Source organism: Chlorocebus sabaeus, chromosome X (genome assembly GCF_047675955.1).
Source record: "Chlorocebus sabaeus isolate Y175 chromosome X, mChlSab1.0.hap1, whole genome shotgun sequence".
In the NCBI taxonomy this organism is placed as follows: Eukaryota; Metazoa; Chordata; class Mammalia; order Primates; family Cercopithecidae; genus Chlorocebus; species Chlorocebus sabaeus.
The window spans coordinates 102,479,510-102,497,356 of record NC_132933.1 but is presented as its reverse complement, the minus strand read 5'-3'; the positions used below and the strand labels follow the sequence as shown (position 1 = coordinate 102,497,356).

At 45.3% G+C, this 17,847-nt stretch overlaps 1 protein-coding gene across 2 annotated transcripts in view; it reads left to right on the top strand.

Moving 5' to 3' along the window:
* The window catches only part of CCNB3 (cyclin B3), an 89,062-nt gene extending 72,302 nt beyond the window's left edge, over positions 1 to 16,760 (top strand). The window contains exons 9-13 of one of the 2 annotated variants that reach the window (XM_007991726.3): positions 4,575 to 4,712; positions 11,621 to 11,776; positions 12,587 to 12,736; positions 16,106 to 16,236; positions 16,472 to 16,760. In XM_007991726.3, coding sequence (XP_007989917.1) covers positions 4,575 to 4,712; positions 11,621 to 11,776; positions 12,587 to 12,736; positions 16,106 to 16,236; positions 16,472 to 16,541 — 645 coding nt within the window. In that variant the 3' untranslated portion in view covers positions 16,542 to 16,760. The remainder of the gene's footprint in view (positions 1 to 4,574; positions 4,713 to 11,620; positions 11,777 to 12,586; positions 12,737 to 16,105; positions 16,237 to 16,471) is intronic. The other variant, XM_007991729.3, reaches the window with a different exon arrangement.
* Positions 16,761 to 17,847: the final 1,087 nt, after the last annotated feature.

The window sequence follows — 17,847 nt, the reverse complement described above, 5'->3', positions numbered from 1 at the left end:
AGTTTTCCTGGTGTCATAGTAACTCCATAGTCTCCCTTAAATCCCTTTTTGAAATTTTTCAACATAGTTCCTAGTGGGATAGGCTTACTTTGTGCCTGACTCATGTTTCCTTGAGACAAAACACCACGCTCACGCCACATGCACACCACAAAACAAAGAACGGGTAAAGAGGGCACACACACACTTTTACAGTTTACACCAAACCAGAATCAAAACCAAAATCAGAGTATCAAGAAATCCAAGCCAGGTCAAAACCAAAACCAAAGTATCAAGCAATCCAAGTCAAGTCAAAAACAAAAACCAAAGTGCCAGTACAGACACGTCATGGGTGATTAGGCCATGCTTCCTCTCAAATGGAGTGGCTAAGTTCCAAAGACCAGTCTTACCAAATTTCAGATGTCCGGACTCTAAGTGCCAGTTCCTTCCTGGTATTCAGCCACTGCATTGATCCTCCACAGGGGCCTGCCATGCACTGCTCTGGTGAGGCGTTCCACTGGGGCAATTGCCTACCCGGGAGCACTCTCAGGATCCACGTCACTCAAACTGACTGGAGTCCCCCACAGGGATGTTCCACAGGGCAGGCCTAAGCCACCTAAGGGGCTGCCTTGACCATCCATTAATCACCTCGCTTCCCGGTCAGGGAACCAAGAAATGTAGCAGGATGAGCCGCACACAAGAACCCCTCAGACACCAAGTTGTAGAAGGGCTTTATTCAGCTGGGAACGTTGGTGGACTCATGTCTCCAAAAACCGAGCTCCCTGAGTGAGCAATTCCTGTTCCTTTTAAGGCTTATAATTCTGAGGGGGTCTGTGTGAGAGGGTCGTGATCGATTGAGCAAGCAGTGGGTATGTGACTGGAGGCTGCATGCACCGGTAATCAGAATGGAACAGAACAGGACAGGGATTTTCACAGTGCTTTTCCATACGATGTCTGGTATCTATAGATAACATAACCGGCTAGATCAGGGGTCAATTTTAAACTACCAGGCCTGGAATGCATACTGACTACTGATTTCACTTCTGTCTTTTCTTTAACTCCTACTTTTTCTTTGAGGCAGAAATTGGTCATAAGACAATATGAGGAGTGGTCTCCTCCCTTAACAATATAGCCAAGTTCTTTGCTAAGGCATATAACAAGGGTGACGTTTGCTGTAGTTCCTAATAAATTTCTCATTTCCATCTGAGGCCTCTTTAGCCTGGACTTCACTGTCCATGTCAGTATCAGCATTTTGATCAGCATTTGGCCATTTAACCAGTCTCTAAGAAGTTTCAAACTTCCCCTCATCTTCCTCTCTTCTTCTGAGCCCTCCAAATGTTTCTATCCTCTGCCCATTTCCCAGTTCCAAAGTTGCTTCCATATTTTCAGGTATCTTTATAGCAGTGCCCCATTCTTTGGTACCAATTTTCTGTGTTAGGCAATTTTTGCACTGCTGCAAAGAAATACCTGAGACTGGGTAATTTATTCTAAAAAGATATGTTAATCCAAAATCTCTGAGACAGGTCTCAGTCAATTTAGAAAGTTTATTTTGCTTCCATGACACAGCCTCAGGAGGTACTGATGACATGTGCCCAAGGTAGTCAGGACACAGCTTGGTTTTATACATTTTGGGGAGAAATGAGACATTAGTCAATATATGTAAGATGTACACTGGTTCACTCTGGAAAGGTGGTACAACTCGAAGTGGGGAGGGGGCTTCCAGGTCATATGTAGATAAGAGACAAATGGTTTGCATTCTTTTGGGTTTCTGATTAGCCTTATCAAAGGAACCAATCAGATATTCATTTATCACATTAAGCAGAGGGATGACTGAATAGAAGACAGACTTGCCTTAAGCAGTTCCCAGCTTGACTTTTCTCTTTAGCTTAGTGATTTTGGGGTCCCAAGATTTATTTTTCTTTTGCAGAGGCTTGGCTGGGCATAGTGGCTCATGCCTGTAATCCCAGCACTTTGGGAGGATTGCTTGAGGCCAGGAGTTTGAGATCAACCTGGGCAACATAGTGAGACCCTGTCTCTCAAAAAAAAAAAAAAAAAAAAGAAGTTTAATTGATTCACAGATCTGTAGGGTGTATAAGCATGGCACTGCTATCTGCTTGGCTTCTGAGGAGGCCCCTTCAGGGAGCTTGTACTTTTGGCAGAAGGCAAAGCAGGAGCAGGCTGTCACATGGCAAAAGCAGGAGCAAGAGGGTGGGGTAAGGTGCCACACACTTTTAGACAGCCAGATCTCACAAGAACTCACTATTGCCAGAACAGCACCAAGCTGTGCAGGCTCCATTCCCATAACCCAAACACATCTCACCAGGCCACACCTCCCACATTGGGGATTACAATTCAATGTGAGATCTAGAGGGGACAACATCCAAACTATATCAGGCACCAATAGGAAACTAACATAGAACAGGTTTCTGAGTAGATCCAAGGCCGTATTCCAGAAACAATAAGAACTGTTTCTTGGTATTTCTGTTATTCAGAAATTTAATGTGTGTATTGCTGAACCATTATATTTGACCATCTTCAGACAATCATCCATGAAAATATATGTCAATTTCAAGTGCTTCTCATTGACTATTTTTTGGATCATCTAGGTACCAGTCATTAAGAGTAACCTATACAAGGGGAGATCCAATTAAGTGAAACTTACAGGGAGGGTAATGTCACTCAATATAAGGGAGAATTTTCTGTTAAAGCCATTCAAAAAGACATTGGGCTATATTTGGAGGTTTGTATGGCAGGATCTAAACAATTACTTGGTAGAGATGTTAAAGAGAATATTCATGCATTGGTTGAGTTGTTGGATGAGGACAGATTTTATTCTTGAATCCTAAGAACCCAAGGAGTTGTGAGGAAGAAGCATCACTGAAGATTGGGTGGGACTCTTGTGTATAGATGTGCAAATTATTCCTGTACAGCGTCTCTAGCCAAGACTGAAACCGCCAATAGAATCTAGCTCACACTTTGTTTGCCAAGCTGTGCATTCTGGCTATGGGGCTGCTGTGCCCTGAGGTAGCAGTAGCCTTTGGCTAATTCATATAAAGGTATTATCTACTTGATAAGATGTATGCTTGAAGGGCTACATTCACCCAAAGAAGGCACTTTTTTTCTAATTTGCAGAAAGGTACTGCACGGGCCAGCACAAACCATGGGACTAGGGCTATAGGAGATGGTTCCTTGGAGTTGGTGAAGGCAAGACAAGGATACATAAGAAAAAGAAACTAGAAATCAATAGCAGGAGGAAGTTGGGAAACTGTACAAATACATGGACATTAAACAACATGCCCCTGAATAACAAATGGGTCAATGAAATTAAGAAGGAAATCAAATTCTTGAAACAAATGAAAATAGAAATACAACATACCAAAACCTATGGGATAAAACAAAAGTGGTACTAAGAGGAAAATTTATAGCAAAATTTTATTTAAAAAGTAGACAAATATCAGCCGGGCGCTCACACCTGTAATCCCAGCACTTTGGGAGGCCAAGGCGGGTGGATCACGAGGTCAGGAAATCGAGACCATCCTGGTTAACACGGTGAAACCCCGTCTCTACTAAAAATACAAAAAATTAGCCAGGCGTGGTGGCAGGCGCCTGTAGTCCCAGCTACTCAGAGGGCTGAGGCAGGAGAATGGCATGAACCCGGGAGGTGGAGCTTGCAGTGAGCCGAGATCATGCCACTGCACTCCAGCCTGGGGGACAGAGCCAGACTCCATCTCAAAATAAATAAATGAATAAATGAATAAATAAATAAATAAATAAAATTTAAAAATAAATTTTTAAAAAGTGGACAAATATCAAACAATCTAACAAGGCACCTTAAGGAACTGGAAAAGCAAGAACTGCTTTAACCCAACATTAGTAGAAGGAAAGAAAGAATAAAGACCAGGGCAAGACTAAATGAAATAGAGACTAAAAAAAAAAAATGCAAAAGATCAACAAAATAAAACGTTGTTTTTTGAAAAGATAAATAAAATTGACAAACCATAAGCTAGACTAAGAAAAAAGCAAGAGAGAAACCAAATGAGTCAGAAAACGAAAAGAAGGGAAGGGGGTTATATTATTAATACTTTAATCCCAGTCTGACTTCTCCAGTCCCTTAGCTCACTTCTGAATTGTGCTACTCCCAATTGATATATTCTAATAGCATATCTAGTTGGGAAGAGAAAGTAGTACATGAATAAACTAATAAATGAGTTTCCATATTTCAGAGCTAAATAAACATCTCCTTTGGGAGGTCACTGTACAAGTTGGCAGCAAATGGAGAAAGCAAGAATCTAAGTATCAGAGATCAAAGGGAGAGGATGTGTCCACTCAAGGCTTTTATAGAGAAGGCAGAGCATTTCTCTCTGATTTGTAAGGCTGGTCAACTACCCAAATGTGTAAGGATAGATAATGCCAGTGTCCTCAGAGGCACAGGAGATATACACAGGAATCTAGCTAAAGCAGTTTCTGTATTCGTAGAAGAGTCCCAGCTAGCCAGGACTGTTCTTGATGTTGCAGACAGTCCAGGTAGCTAGATCTGTCTGGAGGCGACTTTGGAGCTGGACAATATGCAGATCTGTGTCATGTGTGTATTCCTCCAGGTGTTCTTTGAGATGACCCATGAGACCCTGTACTTGGCAGTGAAGCTGGTGGATCTCTACCTAATGAAGGCAGTATGCAAGAAGGATAAGTTACAACTCCTTGGTGCCACTGCCTTTATGATTGCAGCAAAATTTGAGGTGAGCCTGAGTCCCTATGGCCTGGAGAACTAATCAAGTTTCCGTCCAACCCAGTGAATGAATATATATTCATATATATTCATTGTTATGTGCTGCATAACAATGTTTTGGTCAATGATGGACTGCTTATACTATGGTGGTCCTGTAAGAGTATAATGGAGCTGAAAAAGTCCTATCACCTAGTGATATCTTATCTTTTGTAACGTTGTAATGTAATGCATTACTCATATGGTGATGCTGGTGTAAACAAACCTACTGCACTGCAAGTCATAAAAGTATAGCACATACAATTACGTACAGTACATAATGCTTGATAATGATATAAACTGTTACTAGTTTATGTGTTCACTATACTTTTAATTGTTTTATTATTATTGTATTAGAGACAAAGTCTCGCTCTGTTGCCTAGGCCGGAGTGCAATGATGTGATCATAGCTCACCGTAACCTCAAACTCCTGGGCTCAAGCAATCTTCCCACCACAGCCTCTCGAGTAGCTAGGACTATAGGCATGCACCACAGTGCCTGGCTAAGTTTCAGAAATTTTTTTGTAGGGGTGGGGTCTCATTTTGCCCAGGCTGGTCTTGAACTCCTGGCCTCAAGCAATCCTCCTGCCTTGGCCTCCCAAAGCACTTGGATTACAAGTGTGAGCCACTGTGCCTGACCTGATTTACAGTATACTATTACCTATTTAAAAAAAAAAAAAAAAGTTAACTGTAAAATAGCCTCAGGCATGTCCTTAGGGAGGTTTTCCAGAAGAAGGCATTGTTGTAGGAGATGACAGCTCCATGCATGTTATGAGCCCTGAAGAGCTTCCAATGGGACAAGATGTGGAGGTAGAAGACAGTGATATTAATGATCTTGACCGTTTCTAGGCCTAGGCTAATGTGTGTGTTTGTGTCTTCATTTTTAATAAAAAAGTTTAAAAAGTAAAAAGTAAAGCTGGACATGGTATTTCAATGCCTGTAATCCTAGCACTTTGGGAGGCTAAGGCAAGAGGACTGCTTGAGCCCAAGAATTTAAGACCAGCCTGGAGAACAAAGTGACACCCCATCTCTACAAAAAAATAAAAAAGATTAGCTGGGTATTGTGGCACATACCTGTGGTCCCAGCTACATAGGAGGCTGAGGCAGGAGGATCCCTTAAGCCCGAGGTTGAGGCTGTAGTGAGATTTGTTCAAGCCACTGTATTCCAGTCTGGGTGAGAAAACAAGACCCTGTCTCAAAAAAAAGAAAAAAAATTTTTTTTTTTTTTAAAAGAAGAAAGCTTATATAATAAGGATATAAAGAAAGCAAATATTTTTATACAGCTTTATACTGTTTGTGTTTTAAGCTGTTATTACAAAAGAATCAAAGTTTTATAAAATACAGTTACAGTAAGCTAAGGTTAATTTATTATTGAAGAAAAAATATTTTTTATAAATTTAGTGTAGCCTAATTGTACAGGTACAGTGTTTATAAAGTCCATGGCAGTGTACAGGAATGTCCCAGGCCTTGCCATTCACTCACCACTCACACACTGACTCACCCAGAGCAACTTCTACTCCCACAAGCTCCATTCATGGTTAGTGCCCAATACAGGTGTACTGTTTTTAAATCTTTTATGCTGTATTGTTACTGTGCTTTTTCTGTGTTTAGATAGGCTAAACAAATACCATTGTGTTATAATTGCCTACAGAATTCAGTAGAGTCACGTGTGTACAGGTGTGTAGCCTAGGGGCAACAGGCTATATACCATATAACCTGGGTGTATAGGCTGTACCATCTAGGTTTTTGGAGGTACACTCTTATCTGTGAGCTTCCCACAATGATGAAAATGATGCATTTCTCATAACATATCCCTCTTGTTAAGTGACACATAACTGTGAATACATTTATATGTACATATATACACATGTGTATACACTAGTGTATATGTGTACTGATGTGTGTGTATACAGTTACATACATAAAAATAATTTTTTTCTGCCACATTTTTTGTCCCTCTTCCCAAAGCAGAAAAGCTGGTGTTGGTTGGCAATGGTGGTGTATTTGTTTCCTGGCATCAGCAAGGTTCTTCCATTTTCTATTTGAAGATGTATTATGTGGGCATCCACCTAATTAAATGGGCAGTTCTTTTTACAGCTTCCTTCTGGTCCATGATTCTCTGCCTCCACCATTTTCTTGTTCTACCAACTCCATTCCCATCTGGTGGAGTCTCAGTCTGCTTATATAACAAAGCATTGCCTAACCAGGGTGCTGGAGACATTTAAGAGAAAATGGCCTGGTGTTGATGGCAGTGAGTCTAAATGGTCCAGGTGAAATAGTAATTTGGGAAGTAGCAGTATAAAAGTGAGTAGCTGACTTTTTCTTCATGACCATTATCCATCTATCTAACCTCTCTGATTCCCCTTCCCTAGGTGCTAACTGATCTTGTTCAACTTTCATTTTTCCTTCAGCTAGGCTAGTTGTAGGAAGCCTTAGGGTTTGGGAGCAGAGAAGTGGCAACTTTTACCAAGGATTTCAAAGAACTTTAGAACTGTGGCCTTGTTTCTGTGTTGGTTCACTCCCCAGCTCCTGCCTCCCTCTCCTCCCCAGACACATACTGACTCTTACCCTCTCCCTCCCTCCCTGCCTCATTCTCTCCCTCCTTAACTTGCTCCCTTCCTCCCCTCCTTCTTTCCCTGTCACCTGCCCTCCAGTGATTTTTTTCCTTCACTCACCACCCCACCCTCCTTCGTTGCCCCTTACTCACCTGCTCACTTGAGCCCTCCCTCCCTCACTCTATCCCTTCCTCCTATGCCAGCTTGCTTGCTCCCTCCTCCCTTCCTCCTGCTTTTACTCCCTTGATCACTCCTTCCCTTGTTTCCTCCCTCCCTCACTCACCTGCTGGCTCCCTCTTTCTTTCCCTCTTGCTTCCTTCCCAGGCTCCTTCTCTTACTTGGTGGATAGATTCCTCTCTCCCTGGCTAGTCTACACCCTCCCTTCCTCCGTGGCTTGCTCTCTCCTTTCCTCTCTTTCCCTTGCTCCCTCACCTGCTCTCTCCCTTCCTCACCTACTTTCTTCCCTCCCAGGCTCCCTCTTTTTCTTCCTTGCCCACTCTCTCCCTTCCTCTTTTACTCCCTGTCCTGTTTTTTCCCTCCCTCCTTCTCTTACCCATTCCCTCCCTCCCTCTCTCCTTCCCTCGCTTGCTTTCCCTCCCTCCCTTGCTCCCTCTCTTCCCTCCCTTCCTCTGAATTTCACAGGACCCCTCTTCTCCTCCCCTTCTATTCCTTTCCCCCTTCCTCCTTCCCTCCCTCCTTTGCTCTCTCCCTCTTTCCCTATGTGGCTTGCTCACTCTCTGCTTCTTTCCCTCTCTTTTCCTTTCCCTGGCTTGCTTTCTCCCTGGCACACGCCCTTTCTCCCTTGCTAGCTCCATCTCTTCCTCCCTATCCCACAGGACCTCTCCCTCCCTCCCTCCTCCTTCCCTCTTTCCCTTCCTCCCTCCTTCCTTCCTCTCCCTCCCTTCTTTCTCTCACCCTCCCTCCCTATCTTCTTCCTTGTACCCTCCCTTTCACCCTCCATTCTCCTATTCTCCCTTTCATCCTCCTTTGTGCTTCCCTCCCTCCCTCCTTCCTTCTTCCCTCCCTCCTTGCCTCCCTCCTTCTCTCCTTCCTCTTTCTCTCTCTGTCCCTCATTTCTTCTTCCCTCCCTCCCTTCTTTCTTCCTCCTACCCTTTCTTTCTCCCTTCTTCCTCCATCCTTCCTTCCCTTTCTCCTTCCCTCCCTCCCTCCTTGCTTATCTCCCTTCTTCCTCCTACTCTCCCTTTGTCCCTCCTTCCTCCTACCCTCCCTCTGCACCCTCCTTCCTCCTTCCCCCTCCCTTTTTCTACCTTCCTTCTCTCCCTTCTTCCTTTCTCCTTTTCCTCCTTCCCTTCTCCGTTTCCTCCTTCCCTCCCTCCCTTTTTTCTCCTTCCCTTTCTTCCTCCCTTTTTCCTCCCACACTTCCTCCCTCCCACCTTCCTCCTACTTTCTTCTACTCTCCTTCTTCATACCCTCCTTTCCTCCTTCCTTTTTTCCTCCTTCCTTCCCTTACTCCTTCCTTTCTCCCCTTCTCCTTCCTTCCCTCCTTTTCTCCTTCCTTTGTTCCCTCTTTCTCTCCTTCCTCCTACCCTTTTTCTCCTTCCTTCCTCCTACCCTCTCTCCCACCCTCCTCCTGTCTACCCTTCCTTCGGCCCTCCCTCCTTCCTCCTCCCCTCCTTCCTCCTCTTCCTCCCCTCCTTCCTCCTACACTCCTTTAGTCCCTAATTCCTCCTACCCTCTCTTCCTCCCTCCTTTTCCCCTCCCTACTCTTTTCCTCCCATTCTCCTTCTTCATCCTATCCTCCTTCCTTCCTCCTACCCTCTTTCCTTCTGCACCCCCCTTTCCCTCCATCCTTTCCTCCCTCCCTCCCTTCTTTCTCTTTTTCTCCCTCCTCCTTCCTGTCCTCCCTCCTTTCTTCTTCCTTCTCTTCCTTTCTTTATCTCTCCCTCCCTCCATCCTTCCTCCTACCCTCTCCCCCTGCTTCTTTCTCCTTCCCTTTCTTTCTCCCTCATTCCTCCTACCCTCCCTTCCACCCTCTTTCCTTCCTTCCCTCCCTCCTTTCTTTGTCTCCCTCTGTCCCTTCTTCCTCCTACCCTCCCTCAGCCCCTCCTCCCTTCTTCCCTCCTTCCTCCTCTCCCTCCCTCCTTTCTTCCACCCTCTTTCCTATACCCTCTTTCCTTCTGTTCCTCTTTTCTTCTTCCCAGCCTCCATTCCTCCTTCCTCTTACCCTCCTTCCTCTTACCCTCCCTCCTTCCCTCTTTTCTCCTTCCCTCTTTTCTCCTTCCCTCTCTCCCTCCCTCCTTCCTCCTCCTCCTCTTCTCCCTCCCTCCTTCCTCCTCCTCTTCTTCTCCCTCCCTCCTTCCTCCTCCCTCCTCCTCCTCTTCTCCCTCCTCCCTTCTCCTCCTCTTCTCCCTCCCTTCCCCTCTCCTTCTCCCTCCCTTCTTCCTCCTCCTCCCCTCCTTCCTCCTCCTCCCTCCCTCCTCCTCCTCTTCTCCCTCCCTCCTCTTCCCCTCCCTTCCTCCCTATTTTCCACTTCCCTCCCTCTGTTTCTCCTTCCTTCTATCCTACCTCTCTCCCTCGTTCCTCCTTTCCTCTTTTCCTCCTTCCCTCCCCTTTTCCTCCTACCTTCCCTCCTTTCTCCTTCCCTCCCTCCCTCTCTTTTTCCTTCTACCCTTCCTCCCTCCCTCCCTCCCTCCCTGCTTTCTTGCCTCCCTTCCTGTCTTCTTCCTCCTGCCCTCCCTTTCTCCCTCCTTTTTCCCTCCTTCACTCCCTCCTTTATTCTCTCTCTGCTTTCTCCTTCTTTCCCTCCCTCCTTCCCCTCCTCCCTTGTTCCTCAGTCCCTCCCTTTCTCTTCCTTCTTCCCTCCTTTTTTCCCTCCCTTCTTTTTTTCTCCTTCCCTTACTCCATTTTTCCTTTGTTCTCCCTCTCTACTTCCTTCTTCCCTCCCTCTTTCCTACCTTCCCTCTTTCCTTCCTCCTTTCTTCCTTCTTTCCTCAACTGATCTTTTCTTTCCTCAGTTACTCAATCTTTTTCTTTTTCTTTTTCTCTTTCTCGGTGGCTTTTCTCACTCAGTTCTTGCCCCTCCCTCCCCACCCTGTGCCCACCTCCCCTCCTCTTTCCTTACCTCCCTTGTTCCCTCCCTTTGTTTCCTGCTTTCTCCCTGGCTGGCTCTCTCTGTGTCTTGGAGAGCTGTGCTGTGCCTTAGCTTCAGTGGTGTTAAGAACACTGCGTGTGGTCCCTGGCTGACAGAAAGGGGAAGGGAGGGTGGAAGTGAAAGAGAGGGAGGGAGGGAGTGGTGGGCACTTCTTAGCAAATCCTGGGAGTTGGAGCACCCCTCCTCTGTTGGCTAGGACAGAGGGCCCCTACCAAGTCCTATGGAGGAGGGGTGTCTTCCTCTCACAGGATTAAGAAGTACAGAAAGCCTTTTGTTTAGGGGAGGTGTGGAGATGGCATGAGGAGAGAAAGGAGACAGTAGCCGTTGCACAGAGCAGTGGAAGAGAGAGGTTCTTGCCCTGGTGTTGCCACTAGCTTGCTGTGTGAACCTGAGCACATCACTTTTCTCTGAGCCTAGGTTTCCTTGTCTGCCAAACCAAAGGGTTGGTCCTGTCTGTGATCCAAAAATAGGGAAAAGGTGGGGGAAGAAGGCTGTGGTGGGCAGTAAGCTGCAGGTAGGGAGAAGAATTAGGGGCCTTCCTGTGTCCTCATTGTTTCTCCAAACCAATGTTTGACCTCCAGAGGGCAGAGCACTGGAAGAACCTCCTGGAACAGAGGTTCTTCTTACCCTCAGCCTGGCCTGGCCCTCCCTTGTCTGACCTCTGGGCACCTCCGCACACTCTGCCCACTGCAGACCTTTGTCTCTGCTTATGTTTCCTCTGTGCCTGTCTGCCTCTCCCCCTCTCTCACTGCCGGATACCCTGTATTGCCCTCTTCAAACATCCTTACTCATTCCTTACCCTAGGACACAAAATACAGGCTTATTTTCTATCTCTAGCTCCCTTTTCTGTGGCTTCCTTCTGTTCCTCCCTCCAGAGCAGGCCTTAGATTTCCCATTCGTGGTTCTCAGAGGGCAGATTGCTACTCCTAGATCCTGTGCCCCATTATGTTGCTTCTGGCACTGTAAGAATCCACCCCCAGGAGGTCCTATCCTCTATCTGGTGGTGGTGGTACAGTTTTGGGGCAGGCCTCTTCTGTCCTTTCTTTGGTTTACTTTTTCTGATGAGCCACTCACATCAACCAGAAGCTGAGTCTCAGAGCTACCCTGAAGATTTATGCCAGGAAATCCTTCACCCTTCTTCTCGCTGGCTTTTACCTCTAAGCAGAAAGAATGGGGCTGTCTGCCTGGTTGTCACCTCCTCTCCTCTCCACCCATAGGAGCACAACCCACCTTGTGTGAATGACTTTGTGTACATCTGTGATGATAATTATCAGCGATATGAGATGCTCAACGTGGAAATCGACATCCTGAATGTCCTCAAATTTGACATTAACATTCCGGTCGCCTATCATTTTCTGCGAAGATATGCTAGGGTAAGAGAGAAGAGACACATCTTCATTCTCCCACTGCTGAGTTAGTCTCCTTTACACCCAGAGTAGCTGCCTGAGTGGTAGGAAGGGGGAAAGGGACAACAGGCAGCAGGGAGCATTCTCCTTCCATCCAACCTCCTAGGTTAAAGCTTGGCAATCTTTGTGAAACAATGGGAGGTGGGCAGGGGTGAGTTGCAGATTTCCACAGTGTGTCTATAAGGTTTTGAGGTGAGGCCGGAGTTGGGGAGGGGAAACGTTTCGGGGGGGACACGTGGAAAGCTTTGTGGGGGGATACTGGCAATATTCTCGTTCTTTGCCTGAGTATTGGTTACAAGGGAGGTCACTTTATAATTCATTGTATTGTGCAAATGTGTACGATGTACTTTTCTCTTTGTGTGTGTGATAGGTTGTAATTAAAAAAAAATAAGTTTAAACAAGAAAAGGGAAAAGGTTGTTTTGAAGTATGGAACACCTTCTAGGGAGGACCAGGAACAGAGTCACGGTGGGAGGAACTTTGGCTCTTTAAAGAATGACCCATATAGCAAGGGGGGATGTGGGCCAGTACCATACATACAGTTGATAATTTGATTAAAATCCTAAAGGTGGCAAATCCCACTGACTGTTTCAGAATCCCCCCTAAAGAATCTGTTTTTGTGGGTAGGGAAGATGAGGTGAATTATGGTTGCAGGAGAAAGGCACATTACTCAAACAGAGGGCCACTGAGGCTCGGGATGATGTAACTGGAGAGGGAGTCCTCTGCTTGGTACCGGCTTTCTAAATTGATTTCTGAGCCAGTCTTCTCATTGCCTTTAGTGTATCCACACCAACATGAAGACACTGACCTTGTCCCGCTACATCTGTGAGATGACCCTGCAGGAATACAACTATGTCCAGGAGAAGGCTTCCAAGCTAGCTGCTGCCTCCTTACTACTGGCCCTCTACATGAAGAAGCTCGGATACTGGGTAAACGCTTGTGAGATAGGGGTGTGGGGGCAGAGATTTAAAAAGCACAAGGTCAGCTTGGGGGAAGGTGTAAATTAGGGCCATGGGAAACTCTTGGGGACAAAACTGACACATACTCACAATTATGAACTCTAACACCTGGACAAAGGGACAAGGGCTTCTATAGCAATAGTTTTGAATTATGTCATTTTTCATAATCAAAGTACCCTTTGTTCCAAAGAAAGCTCACCTGAAAGCCAAATATTACACACCAGATTACTGTGAAGGTATTCTGGTTGTCATAGGGAGTAGTGTGATCCTACTTCTTATACCCAGCCCTGTTCCCCTCTTGTCTCTTGCAATCCCCTCAACAAGGCTGGCCCCTGAGGGAGCTTGTTGGAACAGGGTTTGAAAAGCACTGAGCCAGAGAAGAGTAGTGAAAGCAACCGTCTGTGTCTATAAAAGTGGCACTCGGGCATGACTATAGTGTTCTTCTGTGAAGAAGGCCCTCACAAAGCCTCCTGCTCCAATACAAATAAAACTCATATTTGATGCTTTCTCAATTGTATGAAAAGTTGGGGGTAAAATCAGCTTTAGTGAATTTTGCATTCTTACTGATGATATGTATAATATGTAATCCAAGTAGCAAGAGTATGCTCACAAATGCAGCCCCTCTGCTGAACCACTTCTGAGCTCCTCCTACCTAAAAATCCTGGAGCCACTGAGGGAAGAACCTCTGTGTGCTGAGAAAGAACCACATAAAGTACTTATGTGAACTTGGACAAGCCATATTAAAATTTCTTGAAACAGAGAAAGCATTCAATAGATGATGATGAAAAAGAATAAATAATAATTATGACTGGCATTTATTGAGTGCTTAGACAGTGATCTAAGCACTTTGCATATTAACTCATTTAATCTCCACAATAACCCCACACGATAGTACCGTTATCCCTGTTTTGCAGATAAGAAATAACTCCCATGTTTACACAGCTGATGAGAGGTGGAGCTAGGCTTTGGAAACTAGGAGTGGTGTTCACAATCTAAACCAACTGTGTAATCAGAATGGGCATGGCCACAGCTCTGGAGCTAAGGGCCTGGAGGCCCCATGCTGAACCAGGCTTTGACCCTTGGATCCCATGGAAATCCAGTGGGCCAAGAGGGGGACAGCTGATGGGTCCAGGGCAACAAACTGTGTGCCAACTAAGATAGAAATATTTCAGTGTTTTCACACTTGGTGACTAAACCAGGGCTTATCAGCTAAATGTCATCCTGAATCTGAACTCGGGTAGTCTGACTCCACAATCCTCTATGTTAGTATACTGCCTCTCCTATAGATAAGGAAGGCTTCACAGAAGAGGTGACTTTTGAGCTGGGTCTTGAAAGGTGTGTAGGAACTTGTGAGAGGAGACATTCTAGGTAGAGGGAGCAATAATTAAAAAGACACGAAGGCATTGAGGAGGGAATATGTTGTATTTAGGGCAGAATAAGACATCCCCTGTGGATACAGCAGAGAGTATTGTAAAAGGAGAGGTGCTAATGATGTTAATAGTGACAGATGAGACCAGAATGGTAGATCATTGTCAGATTGTGAAAGAAAGGCCTTGAAGGCTACCCTAAGGCATTGAAGGTTTTTTAGGCAGGGAGGTTGACCTGCTCCTGTTTGTGTGTTTTAGAAACAGTAGTGGTGTAGCAAAATAGAAGGTAGAGTAGATGAGAGAGAGCATCAGTGAGCAGGCTATTATAACATAGTCAAGGTGAAGCATTTGAGAGTGAACTGACACAGTGGCATTGGGGCCTTTTAATCTTATTTAACACATCCAGTCTACTCCATTACCCCCTTGTGTTACTCCCCTACTCAGCACGCCAATGACCGCCCTTTGCCTGTGGTGGTGGTAGTTTCCAAACAGTATTTGGGGGAGTCCTGGGTTTCCTGCAGAAGTGTCTCAGGTACCATGTGAAAGATAGAGGGATCCAAATTCGTGGGCTTCTTAGCTCCCACCCTCACTTCCAGGTAAGCTATTTGGGCTTCCAGGTAAGATACTTGAAAAAGAGGAGTTCAAGGAAAATAAGACATTTTGAGGAAACCACCAAATCCTCTTCCTTTCTCTGTCTGTTGAGCTCCCCACTTCACTAACCGTTGTGGACATGCTCTCCTCTGTGAAGCTTTCTGTGACTCTCCCCACAGAGTTTGTGGGTCCTGCTGCTGTGTTCCTCCAGTGTCCTATGCTCACTTCCATTCTAGCACTTACCACATTTTTAACTCTCTGTTTGCACATCTATCTCCTCTACTAGACTACGAACTCCTCAAGGGCAGGTCCCTCGTTCATTTTTGTGTTCCCAGGATCCTGCGTATAGGGCTTGGTAATCCTAGTTAGCATTGTTTGGGCACTTAATATGTGCCAGACTCTGTTCTATGTATGATACACACACACACACACACGTGCACACACACACACACACATATTTAAGCCTATGATGGAATTACTGTAATAATCCCCATTTGGCAGATTGGGAAACTGAGGCCCGGGAACTGAAATTTGACCTGAAGCATTTTGTCTCCAGGACCTCTGCTCTTAAACACTGCTATACCGCTTCTGTGACATAATAGGCATTCTTAGCTGAGTGAGAAAATGAACCTGTGCAATGATAGCTGTTACAGTTGGAGAGGAGGATCAACCTTAAGTTCACGTTGGCAGTTGAGTTGGCACCTAAACTTTGTTCTGGGGTTTACCTGGCCATTAGCTCTGGACCTGAGAGTGAGTAAATTACAAAATCAGTCCTGTTCCTTAGGACTGGTGGATTTCTGCTTACATGAACATCCGTGACCAGGGCTAATATCTTCGTTGTTGTTGTTGTTAAGAGATAGGGTCTTGCTCTGTTACCCAGGCTGGAGTGCAGTGGTGTGATCATAGCTCACTGCAGCCTTGAACTCCTGGGCTCGAGCGATCCTCCTGCCTCAGCCTCCCAAGTAGCTGGGACTACAGGTCCACACTACCATGCCCAGATAATTTTTTAATTTTTTTATAGAGATAGGGTCTTGCTGTGTTGCCCAGGCTGGTCTTGAATTCCTGGGCTCAAGCAGTCCTCCTGCCTCGGGCTCCTAATGTGCTGAGATTACAGGCATGATCCCTACCACACCTGGCCAAGAGCTAATATCTAACTGGTACGTATGGATATAGCCATCTCAGTAGTTTGTGGCTGGAACCTATTCTTCTGTATAGCATAGTATAATTATTGATCAGCATCCATACTATGTGAGTCTTTGAAATGTTTTGAATGTCATCTCTGTTTAAACCATGTGTGGGAAGCTTAGACTTGGGATAGCAGAGATGGAGGGAGGATTGTGCTTCCTATAGTAGAAATCACTATTCATGCTGCTTCTTCCAGGTTCCCTTCCTGGAGTATTACAGTGGCTACAGTATCTCTGAGCTTCACCCCTTGGTCAGACGGCTGAACAAACTGCTGACTTTCAGTTCTTACGATAGTCTCAGGGCTGTGTATTACAAGTATTCTCACCCGTAAGTACCAAGCCCCGGATGAGGTTGGGTTTGTGTTCATTTATGGGGAAGCTTTAAAATACTAGACCCAGACTAGCCTCACTTAAGAGAAAAAGATTCAGGCACTTTTCACCTTCCTTTCTACTCTAGGGTTAAAGCAAGATAGGGAACTAAGGGCCATATGTCCCACTTGTTCCATGGAGCCTGATTGTATTTGCCCTATTCTATACTGAGGAGACCCCTCTTCCTTTTGCAGGGTCTTCTTTGAAGTCGCCAAAATCCCCGCCTTGGATGTGTTGAAGCTGGAGGAGATTTTGAACTGCTGATTGTGAGGCCAAGGGCCTGGTACTCTAGCAGCAGCCACAGGACTAGGCATGCATGTTAATAGGGTATATTTATTCTGTGTTTGAATTTGTCTTTTGATTGCTTTTATTCATTTTTCCTCTCTTTGTCTTTTCCCAAACTGATAATGTTATAAATATTTATGTTGTTTGTTTTTATGAAAGAAAAAAATATTGTCATATTTGACTACAAATTTAATAAAAAATTAATGGTTATTGTTAAAATGGCTCATCTCCCCTCTTATTGTTCAGGAATCCCATGCACAGCTGAATAATTTTTTTTTTCTTCCTAGTCAAGGCTGGGCCCCAGGGCCTAGATTACCCAATTCCCTCCTCTGTTTAGAAGCCTTCTCCTCATGGGAAGAGGAATTGAGCTAACTGTGAACTGATGGATGGGGCTACAGAAGGAGGTGCCCAGTCCAAGGAGAAAGCTCCTTACCTGACAGGCAGGCCTCTCTGTTCAGAGCTGGGCAGCTGGCAGTGTAGGCTAATACTCTTTGGTCTCAATCTCAGGTATTTTGCTTTCTTTGCTTCTTCCTAGATGATGAAAAGTTGGGGATCAGGATTTTAATCCAAATGTAGCCTTGCTTTCAGTTTGGCAGCTTTTTAGAGTCCAAATTTGAAAATACTCTTGGAGTGGTATGTGCTGAAATCATTTTGGCCCTTGTCTTCTGCCAAGAGAAGAAATTCCTACCTATGAAATTGGCAAGGTGTCCCATAAATGCAAGCATCAACGACTTGCCCAGTCTTTAACTCATATAGCATTAAGAGGTTCTGCTTTCTTTTTCACTGTGCCCTACCTGTGGGGTGATGTGTACTGGGACAGTTACTTAAGTTGTTAATGGAGGAGTGGAACATCCAGTATGCCAGTTGTTCAAGAGCCACTCCTCAGTCTTACCCCAGGACCTCCCCACAATCCAGCATGTAAAGTCTACCACAGCAGGAGACCTCTAGTACTCTATTCTAGTATTGTAGCTGGCAATTATGCTGATTGGTCTGTGACCATTTGTTACCACTTGTCAAATATTTTGAATATCAGTACTGGAGGGTGGACATTTGGTGGAGAGGACAATCAAGGAAGCAGTTATGGGGAAAATGCCTCTTCAATTCTGTCCCAAGACTCTCCATGCTATTGTAATTACATCACCTTTTCTGATGGGTTAGAGACAGATGGATGAGCATGCCAAGCCCTTAGGTGTCTCAGCGCTTTCCTTCCCTTTGAATCAGTTTCCCATTCTTCCTCCTGATTTGCTTTGCCTTGGAGACCAGACATCACTAGGTTTCCTCCTGC